This window comes from Anabrus simplex, chromosome 2 (genome assembly GCF_040414725.1).
Source record: "Anabrus simplex isolate iqAnaSimp1 chromosome 2, ASM4041472v1, whole genome shotgun sequence".
NCBI lineage: Eukaryota > Metazoa > Arthropoda > Insecta > Orthoptera > Tettigoniidae > Anabrus > Anabrus simplex.
The window spans coordinates 330,638,070-330,660,650 of NC_090266.1; the positions used below are offsets into that span (position 1 = coordinate 330,638,070).

At 39.7% G+C, this 22,581-nt stretch overlaps 1 protein-coding gene across 5 annotated transcripts in view; it reads right to left on the reverse strand.

Moving 5' to 3' along the window:
* Positions 1-22,581, reverse strand: part of p120ctn (adherens junction protein p120) — a 914,089-nt gene that overhangs the window by 812,029 nt on the left and 79,479 nt on the right. For all 5 annotated transcript variants that reach the window (XM_067140690.2, XM_067140688.2, XM_067140689.2 and 2 more), the window contains exon 2: positions 16,876-16,973. In XM_067140690.2, the coding sequence (XP_066996791.2) occupies positions 16,876-16,922 (47 nt within the window). In that variant the 5' untranslated portion in view covers positions 16,923-16,973. The remainder of the gene's footprint in view (positions 1-16,875; positions 16,974-22,581) is intronic.

Below are 22,581 nucleotides of genomic sequence, written 5' to 3' on the forward strand. Positions count from 1 at the left end.
CTTCAAGTCGCTGAAGGAACTTGGCCGCCGCAATTGCAGAGCTGCCTTCATTCGACTCCATACCTTCTCGATGGGGTTCAGGTTGGGTGATTGTGGTGTAGTTTCAAGACCTTCGGGCAGTTTTACAACAGCCACTCCCTGACAAGTTACGACTTGTGCTTGAGGTCGATATCTTGGTAGAAGTTGAAAGTACACTGTATACCAAGTTGTTCCGCAAATTGTCGCAAATTGTTTTTGAGGATAGCCAAATACCCCTTGTTTTGTCAAAGTACCTTCAATGAAACTCAGTGCACCAACCCCGTTCGATGCTACACATCCCTACACGATTCCTCTTCCTCCACAATGTTTTTACCGTTGCTTCTAAATTGCTTGTTCTCAGTTCCTCGTGACGTTTCCGCCACACAAATTGCTTGCCATCGGACCTGAAGACGTTGAACTTTGACTCATCAACAAATAACACATCCTCCCACCAAGCACTGGATTTGCGTACGAAGGTTTTTGCGAACTCCAGCCGCTTGTTTTATTTACTGCACTAATGTATGGTTTCCTCCTAGCTCTTCTGCGAAAGAACTCATTCCTTCGCAGTGCTCTTCGCACGGTATCAGTACCCACCTTCTTTCCACACTCCTCTAAAACAGCTGCTGCCAGTTTCGGAGCACTAATTTTCGGATTTCGTTTTCCATTCTGAAGCACAACCGCTCCTCTCGTTGTGTCAGCCTTCTTGGTCTGGCTATCTGGGGAATTGAATCAATTCTGTCTTCATTTTTGCATCGTCTTATTATATCTCCAATTGTTGTTCTGGTTATGTTAAGCATCTGCGATATCTTTCTTTGCGATTTACCTCGAGCACGATGGAATATCACGAGCTGGCGTTCTTCAAAAGTGGTATTGTGTTGTCTTTCGCACCCCATTTGATACCATTCTGCAACACTGCAGCAAATGATTTCTGCACGACGTGTCTCGCGACACCGCACTCCTGAACTGAACGTTTTGCAACGCTATCTGCCCTGTCTCCGTCAATGAACACAACGGCAATCCCGGCCTTTTCAGGTGACCGAATATATTTGAGGCATGTCATTTCACCCATGTCCACTATGGCCTTTCTTTTACAGAATACTGTATATCAATGTTGCGTGATTCCTCTTCGGCCTAAGCAACCAAATGTAGTTTCATAACTTGGACACATTTGGTTTCACATTCGGCTCATGGGTGCGTTATTGTCATCACTTTTTTGTGGACTTCATCAGTGGCCGAATATTTATGGGAGTGACTGTATATAGGCTGTTATTACAATGGGGTCGCCACTCCCAAGGTGATTTATTAATGAGTGATAAATGCTATGAAATGATAATGGAGAGTGTTGCTGGAATGAAAGATGACAGGGAAAACCGGAGTACCCGGAGAAAAACCTATCCCGCCTCCGCTTTGTCCAGCACAAATCTCACATGGAATCACCGAGATTTGAACCACGGTATCCAGCGGTGAGAGGCCTACGCACTGCCGCCTGAGCCACGGAGGCTCTTTGCCATACACTAAATAAATGAAAATGACAAGTGTAATTTTACACCTGAACTTAAACCTTCATATATTGTTAGTCTGAAAATTTTCCTGCAACAATTGCAGGTTGCCATGATAAATAGAGCGTTAAACATATGCAGGGTAATTTTGAGCAATGGGAATAAACTGCAGGAGACAGTTCCTGAGGGGTAAGTAACAAAAATACGTCATATGGACAGTGTCTGGAAATGATCGCGTTCTATTATGGCTGTTTAGTCGTGGCCTGGCCCACGCTACGTAGCAACCATAGGTAACAAATTTCATATTACTGCATACTGAAGAGCAATATAATGTAAAACAAGAGCCAAAAGGTTTCCACCTATTCAATACTAAACAGTAGCGCATGAAAAGTTCCATCTTAAATCAATAATTCAATGAGAATTAGGCCAGGCACTAAATAGTATACTAAATAGTACTGAATAGGTGGAAACCTTTCAACTCTTGTTTTACATTACTATGCAGCAATGTTGCAAAGTTAACTACAGACAGTTGGGAATAAAATAAAATCCCATCTACTTGTATTTCAAAATAATAATTTTTCATTGTAGACCTACATAACTGTGAACATAGCATTGTAAGCCTAAACTTATTATTTAAGAAGGCAGTCAACAAAACAAATACAGAGCGAGTTGGCCGTGCAGTTAGGGTCATGCCGCTGTGAGCTTGCATTCGGTAGATTGTGGGGTTGAACCCCACTGTCAGCAGCCCTGAAGATGGTTTCCCATTTTCACACCAGGCAAATGCTGTGGATGTAACTTAATTAAGGCCACGCCACTTCCTTCCCACTCCTGTCCCTTTCCTATCCCATTATCAACATAAGACCTATCTGCGTCGGTACAACATATGGAACATTACGGAAAGTGAAGTTCAAAGCAAGGCACTTTGATTTTTTTTTAAATGCTCCATTGGTGGAAAAAGAAAAATCTAAGTCCCTCATTGGGAACTTAGACCTACCATTAGGAATAGCGAGGCAGCCAACAATTCCATTGCGCAGATTCATCTCCTGTATGCTGTTATCAGATTGTGCCTCTACTAATGGGCTTCTGATAAATTCACCTTCATACACCCCAGCATAAGTGGATAGGGTCTGACACATCCCACTGTGATGAGTCTAGTTTCAGGCCTGAGATGAACCGCTAGTTTATAGAGCAAACACCTAAAAAGCCTTACATCTGATAAGTAAAGCATGTTGTAAAAATAAAAATAATAATAATTTCTCTACCCCATCCATTATTATTATTATTATTATTATTATTATTATTATTATTATTATTATTATTATATTATCATTACCTGTATATCAGGAGTATACCTTTGCCAGCTATTTAAATTGCGCCAATGGACATGAACTTTTAAACTTTCAAAAAACTTTCTTCTTTGACGGTGAGATGTCTCTGCTATCTATTTGTTAATGATATCTCGTGGACTAAAAAACAAATTAAATGACGGAGAAATTTCTGTTTTGGGAGTTGGTAAACCTTTTTTGAGGATTTTTTTAATGTAGCGAAGTTGCCAACACTTCAACTTATTCCTCTGTCACATGCCTGAAACTATGTTCTCTAGCTAATCAAACACGGGGGTAGTTCCGCGGGGGGGAGAGAGTTTCAACCGCTTCTTAATGTAATTTTGTCTGTTGGTGGTTGAAATGTAGGACTTTCTGTGCCGTCTTCGGACTCTAGCTCTATTCCCTACTGGGAAATATGTAATATAAGGGAACACGAGTGGTGATCCTCAGTTGTCTCCCCTTCAACTTCTGAGTTGGGCGACTAAAGTTTTCAACCTCTAAATTTTGAAAAAATATCTCTGTTTTAACTTTTATACCTTTAGTCGCCCTTTTTAGTACAGGATTTCCCGAGCTCGATAGCTGCAGTCGCTTAAGTGCAGCCAGTATCCAGTATTCGGGAGATAGTAGGTTCGAACCCCACTGTCGGCAGCCCTGAAAATGGTTTTCCGTGGTTTCCCATTTTCACATCAGGCAAATGCTGGGGCTGTACCTTAATTAAGGCCACGGCCGCTTCCTTCCCACTCCTAGCCCTTTTCTGTCCCATCGTAGCCATAAGACCTATCTGTGTCGGTGCGACGTAAAGCAACTAGCATTTACAGTACAGGATTAGCTTCTGTGTCTAAGCGCACTTAGGTTCTCGTCTTTTCAGAAATTCCTAGAAGGAGTGCTGGTGTTTTGCCTCCTTGCCTTTTGTTGATAGCCTATTATGTGTAACCTTTACTTTTTACTCTTAAGGCCTTGTAGTATGGGTAATTATGCCCCTGTTTATTCTGTATTTTTCTTAAGGTAACTATGTCTTAATTTTGGTTCCCTTTGGGGACAGTAATTAAACTTATTGTGGAACCTTGCAACTGGTAAGCCCACCATGGGGCAACTATATACGGACACTTTGAAGTGGGGTCGCCCTATGGGTTGCCTAGTATAATTGTGTCAAAAGCAACTGATTGCCTGTTTAAGACTAGACTCTTGTAATTTGGAGATGAGACTCACTATAAAGTGTACCTGTTCGGAGCAAACTATGTTCTGCCACAATACTGTAAATGCCAGGAGCAATTATGTTCTTTAGTTTGTAATTTAGCGACTGGGACTTCCTCCCAAGTTATTTTGTACCTGATTTAGGACTTCTAAGTCCAAGCTGATGAGCTCATATTAACATTTTCAATTATTCTTTGTTATACAAGTAAATTTTCTATCTCTCAATTTTAGAAAGGAAAGAAAGAAATCTCCAAATTTGTTCTACTAAAAGTAGCTCTTAGTAATCCCCTGTCCAGCCATTCAACCCAGGCGCTTCCTATTCCTCTGTGAGCCATGGAATACCCAAAATAATAACACCAGCAAAAATAATCATAATTTTAAAAAATACATCATTAAATACTTCTCTATTTATAACAAAACATATTAGTCAGCCAGATGACCTTATGAAGATGTGTAATTTCTCTTTGTTTTTTCACCTGTCTAGGAATTATTTTGTAGCAAATGTTCATAATATTTGCACACTCGCAGTGAACAAACATTTTTATCTGGCTATTTTCAATTTGAAACAGTAACTGCTTCCTGAATCTCTAGCAATTCATGAAGAAATACGTGATTCACGCTGTTATTGTTAGTTATGACTCACAAGGTTTTCTTTTTTTGCTTAACGTCGCACCGACACAGATATGTCTTATGGCGACGATGGGATAGGAAAGACCTAGGAACTGGAAGGAAGCTGCCATGTCCTTAATTAAGGTACAGGCCCGGCATTTGCCTGGTGTGAAAATGGAAAACCACGGAAAACCATCTTCAGAGCTGCCGACAGTGGGGCTCGAACCCACTATCTCCCGATTACTGGATACTGGCCACACTTAAGCGACTGCAGCTATAGAGCTCGGTCACAAGGTTTTCAATCCACATAAATGTATTTATCGTAAGACATCTTTACAAGTTGTTAAATCTGTACCCGTAAGATGTTTTGACTAGAGAGTCTTATTACCTATTTGAAATGGCTGTTTTATTCCCAGTGACCCCAAGAAACAATCTTCCATCTTTCACATTAATTCCACCAACTTGAAGATTCACGACTTTTTCGCTCTCAGAAATTTGAACAACATGCTACAAATAAGAAATACTGTATGTATTCTTATTTCTTGAAGGTGATAATTCAACAGAAGTGGGTGATATGCTCAAACACTGAGGGTGCAGAAAAGGCACTCTACATGTAAATTAAATATGTCCTTATAATTGCAGACAAAACACACTTTGTTGCTTTCTTTCCTTCATAAATATGGGACCAAACTGGGTATTTAGGCAACTATCAACACAATTCTCATTGTCTTCCAACAACAATTTCAACTTTTATTAAGAAGCATCAATATGAGATATTAAATAGATCCTGTTATTGATATTATCCCAAAACACATATCTATCACAAAATTCTATGAGAGAGAAAAGGAGACTCCCTCCTGTAACCAAAGAATTCCTATGTATTATCAAGTCATGCACATGTTGCAAGTGATATGGATGGTAGCAGTTTTGAAGGAAAATCTTTCAAAATTTCATTTGGTAGGCAGCCACAGTTCACATACACTTGCATACTGAAATCACAGTTTACTCAAATTCACGAAAAAAACAGAGCGATTGCATTTATGGAAACATGTCTTACACAGTGCTGCTGGCTTGCCACCCTTATACCACAGGGATTCTGTGTAGAGAAAGACAAGTGCTGTGGAGGTTAATGATACCACCCTTCAAACATGGCCTCGTCGGTAAATAGGATAGACGACAGAAAATCTATTTAAAAAATCCGCAGCAAAAGTGTTCTTGTAGATACATCATTGATCCTGGTATAATGTTCATTTAGTGAGGAAGTCCATGCCACCAAGATGCACATCTACAAGCCAGCCAGCCAGCCATCTTTTTTTACTTTAGAGTACCATCTTGAATTGATGACAATGGTAAGAGCCAGAGGAACAATCCCTACATGATTTGCTGACTTGTGTAAGCAGTTTGATCTTGCTGAAGCCTTCATAAATATGCTCGCCTTAACAGTGCTCAAACGTTCTATTTATATGTTTAGGAACCATGCTTATGGGCCGTAACCCATGCCATTGTTGGGAGATTTTACCAAGACCTTTTTAATAAGCCGAATACCTTTATGTAATTTTTAACAGTAGCTAGTTTTGCAGGGTGATTATGAGCAATGGGGATGAATTACAGCAGATGATCCATGCGAGGATAAGGAACATGCAAGTTTAATGGACATACACCCAGAAATGCCTGGGTTTCTTGCTAGAAGGCGGAACTGTTCCCCTTGATGGCAGCACACTCGCTTATCGGCAACATAAGATTAGGCATCCCCTTCACTGCTGACAGACATTCCCCGTGGGAACGGTCTGTCGTTAATAAGTCATGCACACGTTGCAAGTGATATGGATAGTAGCAGTTTTGAAGGAAAATGTCCCATACGGTCATCTGGTTTAACCAATGCTGGCAGGCCAGCTCCCTGGTACTGATATGGGGAACATATTCCACAGTATTGATCACATGTTCCTCCATTGCCAGTGCAAACACCTGCCGCACCGGCCTCTTATGTATACCCATTTCCATAAATGAGCATGTTGCAAACAAACTGTGAATACATTGATTCTAACATTTTATAGCATGGTTTCTGTTGACAGGGATACTTTCACTGGTACAGCTGTGCATCCACCGTCATTTGCCCATGTGTACGTTAAGACCGTCAGCCTGCGTTCGACTAGAATACCAGACCTTCTTCCCACAGCACTGCACTACACTTCAGTTCAGTTCACACATCCGCTTCAAGTTGAGTTGGCCACCTACTATAACATCCCAAGAGTTGGCATTCGAAGTTATACACTATACTTACCCTCTCATTTCCAATCAACTCAGTGTCAAATATATTGAAATCCCATGAGATGACTAACCCCACATTTAACGTTTCTCAGATGTTAATAAAAGAATCAATAAGGGAAAATTCAACAAGACAAAATTAAATTAGTTATACCGAATAATAAACTTCATCCTCCTGTCTGGCCAGAACATCCCGCTCTGGTAATCAAGTAGACCATACAGCCAGCAACTCAAAGCCGAGTGCTGGGCAGTGGTAATAACCTAACTTCCTAAGGGTGCCAATGGCTTCGGGAGGATAAGCTCCTTTAAGTGGGGCGATGGCCCCTTCAGTGGAGTAACTGCCACTGGACACCATCTCACCATGCCACATGAAACTTCTTTGAAAGGATCAAAGCAGAGATCTATGGGACTCTGCTGACTGCCAGTATCAGCAGTAGAACTGGCGGCAGCTGAACCTGACAGTAGTCAACAACAGTGTCCAGGTCTCAGTCAGCAAGACTAATCAAGATAATCGGTAGGTGGCCTCCCTGCAAAAGTGAGGCAAAAGCTAGGACACCTGTCTCCATGCAGAAAGTGGAAAATATGTTGCCAAAGTTGAGAATTGGCATGTGGAACGTCGGCATGTTCACCGAAAAAACCTCCTAACTAGCAGATATTCCAGAAAGGCGCCGAATGGACATCGCAGCTGTGCAGGAGGCAAAGTGGAGAGGAAGAAAAGCCAGAAACATCGGACATGGCTATAAGCTCTTCTACAACGGTGATACCAATGTAAGAAATGGTGTAGGAAATTATCCTCGCCAATCATCTTATCAGAAGGCTGATTTCAGTCACACGGATCAGTGACCGTCTAATGGCAGTAAGACTGCTAATGGACGATACCACCTGCCTCACTGTGATCTCTGCATATGCGCCTCAGGCTGGCTGAGATGGAATCACAAAACAAAATTCTGGGAGGAGTACGATTATCTAGTGCAGCAAATGCCACATGAAGAGAAAAAGACTGTGTTGGGTGACCTTAATGGTCATGTTGGAAGGACTGGCAAGGATTATTCCGAATATCATGGAGGCTTTGGTTACGGAATGAGGAATGACCAGGTTGAAGAGATCCTCCAGTCTGCCTCAGCGTACAATCTAGCTGTAGTCAACACATACTTTCAGAAGAAGGAAGAGCACCTTATCACATACAAGGTGAAGACCTCATCAATGGCACAAGACCGAGTGGAAGAGAAAGTCATACGTACACAAGCGACTACATTGACTGCAACCGTGATCTGCTGAGACAGTTTGTTGATTGCAAGGTCATCCCAGGAGAGCCTCTGACATCTCAACATAGGCTTTTCATCGGAGAGCTATTGCTACGGTGTCCGTTAAACAACAGAGTCAAACCAACTACGAAGATTAAGTGGTTCAGGCTGTAAGATAAAGAGACAGCACAATCACTCATTGATGATATCCGGACGTATATCATCCAGGACAAGCAGGAGAACAATGACACCCCAGATCAAATGTGGACGAGATTCCAGAAGTACTGTACCAGTAGGGCACGGCATCACCATGGAGTTTCTAATGGCAGACTGAACATAGACAAAGAAAACCTGCTGGTGGAAATATAACGTCCAGGAGGCACTGAAGGAGAAAAAGACTGTTTAAAGCATGGTGGAAAGAGAAAGACAACTCGAATGGACAAGACCTAAAGGAAGAACATAAGATCATCAAAAATCAGGCCAAGAGAGTCGTAACAATAACTAAAAGTGAAGCGCAGTAAGGCCCATAAGACGACTTGGAGACACCAGAAGGTGTGCAGCGGATCTACAAGGTCACTCTTCAGCGCGAAAGACAATCCAGGGATATTGTTGCCACCAAATATATCCATGATGATCGGGTAACATTACTGACTAATGACAAAGCCATTAACAACCACTGGAAGAAGTATTTTGAAGGGTTACCAAATGAGGAGTTTCCAAGGTACAGAGCAGCTTCGCAGTGTCCAGTTGAGGGCCCTGTGCCTGAAGTCACCCCTTCTAATATTGCAGCAGCTGTGTCAATGATGAAGAATGGCAAAGCGGTTGGCCCTGATGATATTCCAGCTGAACTATGGAAAGTCCTAGGAAATGAGTGGTTGACGAAATTGTTCAACAAAATCCTCGCTGAATATCCAATACCTGAACACTTCCATCTACTATGGAGAAAAGCACTGCAGGCGTTTCAGATAGTTTCCGTGTTGATGTTGGTGTATATCAGAGGTCGGTACTGAGCCCGGTACTGTTCAACATTGTCATCAATTACCAGACGGAGCAGCTGATGACAGACCTGCCGTGGACCATACTTTAAGCAGTTTTGGTTGGTGAGTCATGTCAGGAGGTTGAGGCAGTCTTGGAACGATGGCAGGTAATACTAGAGGCAAATGGATTAAGAATAAGTCGCAAGAAGATAGAGTACATGTTCTTCAACTTTGCACAGCCAGGGCGAGCGGGCCCACACAACGTCTTCCTTGCTGGGGAACCACTGATGATGACTGACAAGTTCAAATATCTTGGATCAGTCATCACAACCGATGGTAATATTGATGCAGATGTCAAGCACCGCATCAGTGTTGGTTGGATGAAATGGCAGTCTCTTACTGGTGTTCTGTGTGACAAGCAGATGCCAGTCAAATTAAAGGGCAAAGTGTACAAAACCACTGTCCGGCCTGCCCTCATGTATGACCCGAATGTTGGGCAAGGCAGAAAAAGCATGACCAGCGAATGCTTGTCACACAGGTGCGGATGTTGCAATGTTCGGCGGGAGTCACTCTGAGTGACAAAGTGCACTATGAACAATTGCGAGGATCCTTGTACCCATCAGCGACAAGATGGAGAAGAAACAGCTCCGCTGGTATGGTCACATCAGAAGAAGAAATGAACACCGTATAGTATGGAAAGCGCTTTCCATCGAAGAGCCAAAGAGAGGAAGAGAGCATCCTAAGGCAACATGGAAACTAACTGCCGAGGCTGCTTTAAGGAAAAGTGAGGTGTCATTAGATCTGGTACAAGAACGTCGGACATATTCTATCCGAGTCAGACGAGCCGACCCTGAGTGAGCTCGGAAGTGCCCGTTTTATGGGTACATATACAGCCAGGAAAGAAAATGAAGAAGAAGAAGAAGATTAATAAACTTCATCCAATCAGATTGATTTCATTTTAACCACATTCAAACAAATTAACTTCCTGCCAAACTGGGGAAAGGAAAGAGTAAAGAAATGCAAGTGTATGGACTGTGCGTGAGCAGACTTTAACCGCTCGAATACCACGCGCCGAAAAATCTGCTTTCATCCGGGAGATAGTAGGTTCGAATCCCACTATCGGCAGCCCTGAAAATGGTTTTCCGTGGTTTCCCATTTTCACACCAGGCAAATGCTGGGGCCGTAATCTTTTTAATTACACGGCCGCTTCCCTCCAACTCCCAGGCCTTTCCTATCCCATCGTCGCCATAAGACCTATCTGTGTCAGTGCGACGTAAAGCCCCTAGCAAAAAAAAAAAAAAATCTGCTTTTGCTCCTCGATCGAAAAGTGGCAGAGCTGGCTGAATTGGCGCAATAATTTCTTACTTTTTTAAGGCCAGGTGTTTCATTCTCTTAGAAAGCTGATTGTTCAAGCTTAGGTAAGATGCAAATAGTTTCCTCCTTGGAGATCACTGTTGTGAAGGAACAGAGTTAATAATCTCTGATGTTGAGAAGCTCCAAGTTTTTCACAACATAGTGGGTTGTAGTACAGATGGTTTTATTGCCGGCATGGATGACAAGTTGATGGCCTATTTAGAGGAAAATGGTACAATAGATGATGAAACAGAACCAAATGTGACAGTGCTAGTAATGTGATACCAGGAAACTTGCTATTCTCAGCAGTACGGAAGGGGGAGTACCATTTTGGGCCCAGTACATCAGACTTCCACTAACCTCCAAATATCTCCAATAATATTAGTACAATCTAAAAGGTACAAATAATGCTAATCACAGAAAAACTCACTTCCAGCCATTTACAGCCAATTCATTTTACCATACAAGCTCTAATAATTGAGATACTCATGAGTAGGGGTCGGAAGTTCATGCATTTGCATGTTTTTTTTTTTTTTTTTTTTAGGGAAAAAAAATGTATGTTTATACATTATGTGCACAAATTATAGATTATGAGCACGAATTATGGAATTTTCAGTCATTTGAACATGCATCTACAGTGCATATAACTGCATATTTTTGTGATTTTGATAAATGCATCATATTTTAATATTTTAGCGCCTATATGGCATATTTTAATCAGTTTAATGGTTTTTACAGTACATTTTAATCAGCTTTTTTCATCTGGTTGATGTTAGCAGTAATGTTGTGCATGACGACGCAACTTGTCATGTGCTGAGGAGTTATGTCACGCAGTGTAACCCCTGTTTCATCATCTACCCTCACGTTTTGTGTTTAGCTGTTGACTGGCTGTCCATTGAGTCGTGTAACGGTGTTCTGAACTGGTTGTGACCAAACTATGTTTCGCGTATGAAGTATCCCTTAAAAAGTTCTTTAAATGCCGAAAATAAGAGCAACTGAGTTGTAGATTAACTCATTTACAGAAGGAGTTTTCAGGTGACTTAATATCTACAGATAATAGGGTATTGTTCTGTGGAGCGTGTGAGAAAACTATAGGGAGTGAGAAAAGATTTCAAATAGTTCAACACAAACACAGTAAAACATAAGGAGAATTTAACTAGCAAATAAAGAGCCAGTTCAAAAACAACTATTAGTGCGTTTAGGAAGTAGATTTAGTGAATTTTCTTATGAGCTGTGCCAATCATTTTTAGCTGCTGATATTCCCTTGTATAAAATTGTTAACCCCACATTAAAACATTTTCTTTCCAAATACACTCGACAACATGTGCCTGAAGCAAGTACGTTGTGTAAGACTTACGTAGGACATTGTTACAATAATGTATTGTCAAATTTACAAATTGAATTAGCGGATCAGTTTGTGTAGTTGTCTATTGATAAAACCACTGATTCTGAGGGCTGATTTATTCCTAATGTTATTGTGGGCGCCTTAACACTTTGAAGACAATGTCACCCCATGTGGGGTGATGGACCCTCATACAAAGTAGTGTGTCCAGGCCTCTCGATTTCAGGCTGTCGCACGAAACTAGCGCTACCATTCGCTGTTGTATTGCATTGCTTGTTCACATAAGGTGTTCATAGAGTGCAGCGTAGTGCCCATTTCTTTCTCAGCATGCTGTGCACTGCGCAACAGACAGTGGAATTTCTCTGACATTTGTTGCAACCATCAGAATTCAATTGTTAATGGCAAGGAAAATAATGTGGATTGGAGTTTATTATTGCTTTATTGTTACATACTGGTTGAGATTTAGCACTCAGATGAAATTGTAAACCGGGGCTACGTGTAAATAAATACAATGTTTCTGCAAACCTGAGAATGTTCCCCAGTAATTGTCACTGGCTGATGATTTGGTTGAATCATTGCCCGGTGCAGCACCGGAATCTTTGCTAATGTCCTCACTACACAAACTACTGTCGAATTCCGGCCCTGAAAAGGTGGCATCACATTGCAAATCCTAAATGTCAACATCTCTTGATTCAACATTCGAACCCTTTTCAAGTTGTTCTTCTATCTCTCTATCGGTAATCATGGCTTACTGAACACAGAAACACATAACATGAATTAAATTCTTGTCACAAAACTGTAAATTAAAGGAACTCGTTGAAACGCGCGTAAAGCAACAGCTCACAACACAGAGCACAGTGTTCCACAACAACAAAGGTACAAAGGCTGTCACCCCTGTAGGGGTGACATGCGCTTTCTCTGTTGCATAGTCAACCTGATAACCATATATCACCCCAATGGGGGGACACAAAAATAGTAACTTTGAACATGAATTTTGTCTTTGATTATCATCTACGAATGAAATTACGAACATCCGTAGCCGACAACCTGAAAAATGTATATACATTTCAGCAGTTTACCACGAAAAAAGCAAATGTACACGTCGACGCTAAAGTGTTAAATAAGGAATAAGAGACAATGCCATATCTTCTTAATGTGTGCGAATTGCCGGCCACTAACAATGTAACTGTAACACAGTGTGTGATGGACTCACTGAAATTATTATGGACATCTGGATTCAAATACAACCGGCTACTTTTATTTGTTACCGATGCAGGTACTTATACGGTAAAATCAGGACAAACACTGAAAGGCATTTTTCCTAACTTACTTCATAGAACTTGTTTGGCACATGCTCTTAACTGCATTGCTGAGACAATACACAATTCTTTCCCATTGGTATATCGATTTGTGGCCTATTCAAGGAAAATTTTCATTAAATCTCCTTCAAGGTTCAAGTTGTTTAGATCAACAGCACCCAATATCCCACTTCCTCCTTCGCCAGTTAACATGATGGGGAACATGGCTGGATAGTGCTTAGCACATATAAGTTCTCAAAGAGGTTATTAATTCATTGGACTCGAATGAAGCTGCAGCAATACAAACAGGGCAAAATATTCTGTCAGGCGTCGAGTTAGAAGAGATTCTTGTTTCTATAAATGCCCATTTTTCTTTTTTGCCAACCGCCATAACATCACTGGAAGCTGTAGGATCTCCCTTAAAGGAAATACTTACTGTTTTCGAAAAAACGATATCCAATGTAAATTCTGTTCCTAGTAGTATAGGACAAAAAGTTAAATAAAAAATAAATTACGCGTCTTCAAAAAATCCTAGTTATAAACAGTTGTGTGATATTCAAGACATTCTCGAAGGAAAACCGTCTGTCACACCAAGAGACTTGCCTTTTTCTGGGGAGCAGTTATCACAATCTAAATATGCCCCAATAACATCTTGTGATGTCAAAAACACTAAAGAACAGATCGATAAATTTAACAAAATTTAACATTCAATCCAATCATTCTCTCCACTCATTCGATATTGTAAACATGTATCCTAGCATACAAATCTCCAAAATACACCCCATCATTCAAAACAATTTAAGCAAATACAGCGGCCTAAGTATACTACAAATACAGGATTTCATGCCCATGCTTAAATTACTTATAAGCAACAACTATTGCACTTTCGATAATGTTATTTATCAACAAGAACGATTGGCTATGGGATCGCTGGCCTCGGATATCTTAGCTGAGATTTAATTGGATTTTTTGGAACACACCAAAATTGATGATAATAATAATAATAATAATAATAATAATAATAACAACTTGTAACAACATCCTTTTCTGGGCAAGATTTGTAGATGACACAATAGTAACTATGGATGAGAGCATTACAAACTCAGCTACCACCCTCATTAATCTAAATAATATTGACCCTTCATAAAATTCACACTTGAATCCGAAATTGAACGAAATATAAATTTTTTGGACCTAACTATTATCAGGCACCCAAGCTACTTAAGATACAAGATTTTCAGAAAACCCACCCAAACAGTCACTATAATCCATCAAGATTCTTTACACCCCCAAATTCGCAAATGAGCAGTATACAACAGCATGGTATACCAAGCCTTCAGCATTCCAATGTCTAAAGAAGACTTCAAAAATGAGTTGAACACTATTCGTAATATAGCTAAATCCAATGAATACAAGTTTCTTTATAGAAAAAATAATCAATAAATATAAATACCACCCTTCTACCACCTTGGAAGAAGATAAGGAAAAAACTCCTCCCTTTCTTCAACGAACAAATCTGCAAAGTCACCAACATCTTTAAAAAGCACGATGTAAAAGTAGTTTTCAAAACTAACAATAGGAATGCACAAGTCTTTTATAATGCCACATCCATAAATTATTCAAAATCAGGAGTGTACAGGATCATTTGCAACAGTTGTAATTCTTCTTACATCAGACAGACCGGGAGGAATTTTAATATAAGGTACTCTGAACACGTCAATGCCCTGAAATACAAAAAATGTTCAGCTGTAGGACAGCATATGCATGACTATGATCACAAATTCAGAGACATGAAACAAGATATGGAAATTCTCAAAATCAACAAAGGACCCCTCCTTAACATTACCAAAAACTGCTCCATACATTTAGATCAATATTTCAACCCCAATCATAATCTTAATGAAATTTCAGGAAAGCCAAATATCCTTTTTGACCTTCTAATTCCCATTTTCAGAACATCAAACCAACAAGTCATAACTCAGTTTTTCATAATATTCACAGCTCATCTCCTCAGCAGCCATCCTTTTCTCCCGCATCCTTCAGCCCCGCCTTAATTCCCCCCTCCTTCCCCTCCCCCTCTCCTAGACCATCACCTCTCCACCCCCTTTCCTGCACAACCTCTTGCCTTGCCCCACCCCTCTACCCTTGCCCCGCCTCTCCCTCCTTGCCCGACCCTTCCTTTTCCTTTGAACCTCACAACAGTAGTTAGTCTGAAGCACACACAACAATAGGCCACATACCACATGCCGTATTGAGAGGTAAGTCTCATATAACCTATGCCATCTAACTAACACTCTCTCCTTCAAATCATTAATTTTATTTTTATCTAATTTATTCAGGTTAACTTCATGGACACCGCAATGAATTGCAAATTTTATACCAGACACAATGTATCTGTTTTAATCACATCTTCATGTGCCGTCCTGACAATGTCCAACAACATTTCAAACGATTTAGCAAGCTTCACGAGAGCATCTCATTTTATTACGTTGTTTGATGTGGAAACACCATCTAGCAGTTCTGCGTCAGCTGGTGGTTATTTACAGCGGCGTCCAATGACTTGCATATGGCTAACACTACTCAAATAGATTTGGTGATTGACTACGGGATTAACATTTACCAGTTCCTGTTTACAATTGAATTAGTAATGATTAGCAGTATTAGAACTAACAGTTCTGTGAATATTAATACATGAAAGAGTCTCCATGATGAGCGTACTCAAGATGCAAGAATTTAGAACCTAGTTATTTTCAAATTTACTCATAATTTCATCCCACTTTTTAATGTCAATTTGTATATATTTGTTTCATTTGTTTTATGTCAATTGTGTGCATGTACATTTGTTTAGTTATTAGATGTTTTACATTAAGGCTGACGATGGCCAGCCCCAGCCGAAACTACTCCCTAGTTAATGTAATTTAGAATATTGCATATTATAGTATTGAAAGGTGGACCATTACAACATTAATTTAACAATTATATTGTGATTGCAATTCAATACGGATCAGAACCATGAAATTTATATCCTATGATACAAAATCAGATATGTACAGGTTTAAAAGCAAGGAAAGGATATCAATGAATTTGCATAAAAGTATAAACAAACAGATATAAACAGAATTTTTCAAATGAAATTACCAACTGATCAGTAGCAAATCAAGTAACATTACAATTAAAGTACAAAACGTTCTGTCTATGACAATGGTATTCCAGGTTTGTGATTTTTCGGGACAAAGGCATTTAGACAGAAATTCATTGAAACAATGACCACGGAGATTTTTCAGAAGGACAATATTGGAAATCACTATTTTATTTGTAAACAATACAGTCATTTTAAACCTTTATACCAAATGAACAGTGGACATGCAATGTTTCCCACAGAATTACGATCATCTTATTTTTACAATCTGCTTTATGTCACACTGACACAGATAGGTCTTATGGTGACGATGGGATAGGAAAGATCAAGGAGTGAGAAGGGAGGGGCTGTGGCCTTAATTAAGGTATAGCCCCATCATTCATTATGAACATCAATCAAGAAAATGCAAATATGAAGGTAGTAATAATTCTCCCTTCTTTTACTACTCATCTCACCTTCAGATGTGCATGTAATGTACAGTATGTACTATGAAATTAGAAGTAAAAGTAAGCTGGTTGTTTAACATACACCTATTAGATAATGGCATACCCACCATCCAATGCATTAAAAAAGCAACAGGCAACATCAAAATACTTCATTCACTTTACTTACAGACAAGAGTCGACCAATTGGTTGCTACTGGTCATGACGACCTTCATTGATGTCGGATCAGGCTTGGAGTTGATGGGGCCATCCAAGCCCCACTACACCTGCAACATGTTTAAACCTTTAACCTCAGCAGATGTTTTCTGTGGACATAAAGGAAATTACAGTTCATCCAATGACAGTCAAAAACAAACTGACAACTAGAAACTTTAAAAAGTACATGTATGTTCAGGTATTTTTTTTTAGCATGCACGATTTTCTTGAGACTTTATTCCTACTTTGTAATTCAAATATAGCCTATAAACAAAGATTACAAATTTAAACAAGTAGTTCTTAGAAACACAGAGTATATAAACAGCTGCTCGGAATGTGACCAATTGTGCACATTCATTAAGAAATCTACATGTTACTGGTGAAGCCTGATTTTAGTACAAGCTCATTGTTCCTAGGCCAAACTAGTTTATCCAAAGAACATTCAAATTTGCCCTACTCTTAAAACTAGTTTAGTCTGAAATTGCACTTTGTAGGACAAATGAGTTTGGCCTAGTCAAAGATGACATTTATGTGGTCTAAACAGTGAACATCTACGATTCTGCATACAGTTATAGTACAAATGTCAATGTCATTCAGCTAGTGGGAAAGTGGTTTCTCAGGTCTGACAGGAACACTTGTCGATTTAGTACACAGGTGCTCATGCTGGGCATTCTATCCCGTGGGCCCCCAGTACTGTAAATGAGCAGGCTGGCAGGCAATGAGCGCAGCGTATGCTATACAACCACAGTAACGTGGCTACGTCACAGGCCATGAAATTTGGGCAAATTTCTCCCAGTCACTCTCGATCACTGTTGCGATACCAGGGTTTGAAATGGAGGCAGAAAATAACGAAAGAAAGAGGACAGAAAGCCACGTCGTTTTCAATTTACATCGTGAGAAATAAGTTATTTATGTTCATTGCAGTTTATGTATTTTGACTGGATACAATAAAGAGTTAGGCCTATAACCTCAAATATTTTTATTTTCAATATTACATTTTAAGAGCTGGTTTAGAAATATTTTTAATATAATACGGAGTTAAGATGGATAAGCTGTGGCTTATGGTGGTTTGGGTTTAAATTACCTGACAAACTCACCAACGATCCAATCATGCTTACTGTGAATAACATCAGTTAGGTTATTTATTTGAAGGCATAACATAGACCTATTTCTTAGATACATTTACATTGTTGTACTTTAATCCTGGATAGTAAATATATATGTGCTCACAAGTGATGAAACTCCCTCGCCATTTAAAGGCTACCTATTATCAACGGACGCCTATTAAAATACTATTTTCAAAAATTCAGCGAATGGGGAAAGTCACACAACACTACAATACTGTGCAAAACCATTGTTGCATTAAGTAATTATATTACTTTTTGCTTAATGAATAACAAGAATTTTACTTTCTTTTTTTTTAATGAAAATACTGTCATTCCCATCCAAGGAATTGTAAATCGTAGCTTGTACGCTTAAAACCTGTGCTTTTGTAGAATGTAACACATCAATTATAATGTATCAGTTTTCTTTGAATGAATAAAGATAAGAAATTAAAACTGACTGTTTATATCGAGCCCAGTATAAATCAATGAGTTAATTGTTATAGATGGTCAAATTAATAAATTAACTTATTTTTATTATTTCAATCAAATATCATAAATACGGATCAAAAATTATATCTATCACATGTAGTATAAGCCAAACCGGAATATCTTGAAAATGTCAGTTATTTGTTGTTGTGATAATAGAGTTTCATTTTAAATAATGTAACCCAATCAGCACTTCGCTGAGTAGAGGAGGAGAGCTTCATAATCACAAACGATCGTCAATGCTCCAGCTGTTTCCTGAAAATTGTGTTCGCTCTCTCGCTTCACAGTGGCGTATGTATACTACGTAAGCTTCCTGCATTTACATCACGCCAGCCAGGCCACATTGGGCTAGCCTCAACGGGCACCCAACTGAGCATCTCTGATTTAGCATGATCTGTCAGAGCCGGTGCACAGGATATAGGGATGAACAGAAGGCAAAAAAGTACCTGTATTAAGTTCTTTATAAAATTACCACTTATATTTACTTGTTATTGCACAGTGAGGTGTAGTATCAGAACACTAATTCTTTTTCTCATAGAAACCAATATAATCAACTTTTGTTTTTAGTTATCTGATGCAATTGCACTTAATAAAACTGCCCTGACACCATTGAATGTTCAAATAATTTATTATATAATTACATTTTATTTATTTATTTATTATTACACAAACAAATTCTGGTGAAATTTTGAGCTGTATGTGATTGACTTCTTTCTGCTGACACATATTTGATTAACAACTTTTGATGCAGTATCTGACAATCTTGTCCTGTCCCATGAATATTTGAATGCTGCATTTCCCAACAAAACCTTATTCTTGTGAATAACTTCCTCTTCATGTAAGAACTTTTGAAAGTAGGTTTCCAACTATGTTGTTATTTTTTAATTTGCTACTTGCTTTACGTCACACCGACACCAATAGGTCTTATGGCGACGAAGGGATAGGAGAGGGCAAGGAGTGGGAAGGAAGCGGCCGTAGCCTAGATTAAGGTACAGCCTGAGCATTTGCCTGGTGTGGAAATGGGAAACCACAGAAAACCATCTTCAGGGCTGCTGACAGTGGGATTCGAACCCATTATCTCCTAGATGCAAGCTCACTGCTGCGCACCCCTAACTGCATGGCCAACTCGCCCAGTCCAACTATATTTTGAACAATGAGAAAGCAAATAAAAATATGATTTTGAAGGACATGGTATTAACGTGAGCACAAGCCTGGTGAACAAAATTAAATTATAATATGGTGATATATATCTACAGTGTAACTTTTGAAAAACAGTGTGTTTGGTGCTAATATCGTTAAATCCTTTGTTGCATATCTGAAATACACAACATTCTTAAATTGATGATGATGATGCTTGTTGTCTAAACGGACCTAATATCTCAGTCATCGGCCCCATTTTTAAATTTCCAGTTGGTTGAAACTAATGCAAGATTATAGTAAGTATTAGAAAATACCTGTGAAACATTTGATTAGTAACAGAATGACATGTTTCAATTTTGCAATACAGCTTCCTTCTTAACAAAAGATCATCATCAGATTCCATCAAATCAAATTTTGTTTACTTTTAAGAATGGATGAATATTAAGAACAAGTGTAAAAACATTTATGTGAAGATTCTGTGTTCAATATCTTAATAAATGTAGAAATGTTTTTTAATTTATTGTAATATATTTCATCCATTGCACTTCCTGTCCTCTCAGCTGCCCAGAGTGGACTACATCACAATAGCCCAAAGGCCTTCCTGATAACTTTACACTCATGTGCTTCGGTGACATCACCAGTTTCAGTGGAAATGTGCTTGCAGTCTACCGTATTTATGTATGCAGACATTTGTTTTAAGACAATATTTTGTAGAAAAAAAAGATGATGAAACTTTTCCTGTTGAAGGTGCTACAAAATTTATTTACACTGTAAAGTGTTTTGCTGCCTTGAATTCCATACAGCACAACCCTGAATAACGTGGTGTGCTGCAGGTAGTCCCAACCTCCCCAACACAACAAAACTGCTTGAAAGGTTTTAATAGTACTGGATGCACCTAACCATAGTTCACTGAGGTTTTTGGAAGTGTGAAGGTTGAACATGGGTCGCATACGAACAAGTTACACAGTTACAAGTTATACAAATTAGAGGTGGTAAAATATGCAGTAGAAAATAGTAAAAGGGAGGCAGGAAGGAAATACGATATTGACCCTAAAAATGTTTGTCGCTGGATGAATCAGAAGACATCTCTTGGAAAAACCAATAAAAACATATGATGATGCTTGTTGTTTAAAGGGGCCTAACATCTAGATCATCGGCCCCTAATGGCACGAAATGAAACGAAATGTAATGACAATTCAAAAGTCCAAGATCCTCCACTGAACAGAATTCAAAACGTGAGCCCGAAAAATGAATGGATGGATATGAATTTAAAACAACCAGTGGATCCGACCCGCAATGCCCTGCATTCCAAGAAACTCGCGTTCAACAATAGTATTACTGACCAAGGGACTGCTTCTAAAGCAGCCGGGCTGAGTGGCTCAGACGGTTGAGGCGCTGGCCTTCTGACCTCAACTTGGCAGGTTCAATCCTGGCTCAGTCCGGTGGTATTTGAAGGTTCTCAAATACAAAAGCCTCATGTCGCTAGACTTACTGGCAAGTAAAAGAACTCCTGCAGGACTAAATTCTGGCACCTCGGCATCTCCGAAAACCGTAAAAGAGTAGTTAGTGGGACGTAAAGTAAATAACATTATTATTTGCTTCTAAAGCACAATACTGAATCAATGATGCTTGTAGTCTAAAAGGGTCAAAATCCAAGTCATCGGCCCCTCATTATGGTACGTATTGCCAGGAAAGCAGAACCATGGTATCTGTCATGTTGCGATACTAATCAAAACTAGAGTAGACTCGCGGTATTCCACACATTATGGTAGTACTCATAGGTAATGTAATGCGCAACATACGTGAACTAACCACAGGAACTCGTACCATCCCGTGGTGTTCCTCACATAGTGGGTACTAATCATAGGCAAGGAAGAACCATGGTTTTGCTCATATAGTGGTTCTAATCACAGGTACTGTAAAACCCAGCCAGAAGCACACACTGTCGCTACTAATCACAAACCTATTGTGTACTTAACGTAGTAGTACTACGCACAAGAAAAAGCGACCCATGGTGTTCCCTGCGTGATGGTACTAATTACAAATAGTCTCACGGTTCTAATTCGGTCATCCCTTTGTCACCTCTTACAACAGGCAGGGGATACCGTGGGTGTATTCGTCTGCGTCCCACACCCACAGGGGGTTGTGTGTTTGGTCCGGGAGAGCTATTTTATTTCGCTCAAGTCCGCCGGCAAGCCTGTTAGGACTCCCCTATCCGCCACCTGGGACGCGCCACGTGTGACTATCACCTCTCCCCCTGCTACGCCAGTGTAGTAGGTTCGTGGAACCAATAAAAAACAGACAGGCCTTTCAGGGTAAAGAAGCAAAATACCCTCAGGTGGAAACAGAGATGCTAGAATATGTGCGCAAAACAAGAGCTCAAGGTTTTGATGTGTGTGTTGAAATGCTCCAGCTTGAAGCTCGAAAGATAGCCAGTAAACAGAACATTTTATCTAATGAATTCAAAGCCAGCTATAGATGGGTATGGCATTTTATGAACCGACATGATGAGGCAAAAAGGCGGCCGACATCAATGGTGCAACGTCTTCCGGAAACATACCAGGAGAAGCTACTCGAGTTTCAAAACCACATTACCATGCTTCGAAAGAAGAATGACTACAAACTGGTGGCCATCAGTAATGCTGACGAAACAGCTGCCAGGAAATAAGACAGGAAACGAGCTTGGCGCTAGTACAATTCAGGTGCATAAATGTGGCGTGAAAAAGCAAAGTTGCACTGTGATGTTAACAATCACTGCTGATGGGCACAAACTTATACCATACGTTATATTTAAGCGTAAGACTCTCCCCAAAGAAAAGTTACCATCAGGTGTTATTGTTTGAGTGCAACAAAACAGCTGGATGACTGAAGACCTTTTCATGGACTGGTTAAAAACAGTCTGGTTTCTGTGACCGGGTGCACTCCTACACCCACGTTTGATGCTTGT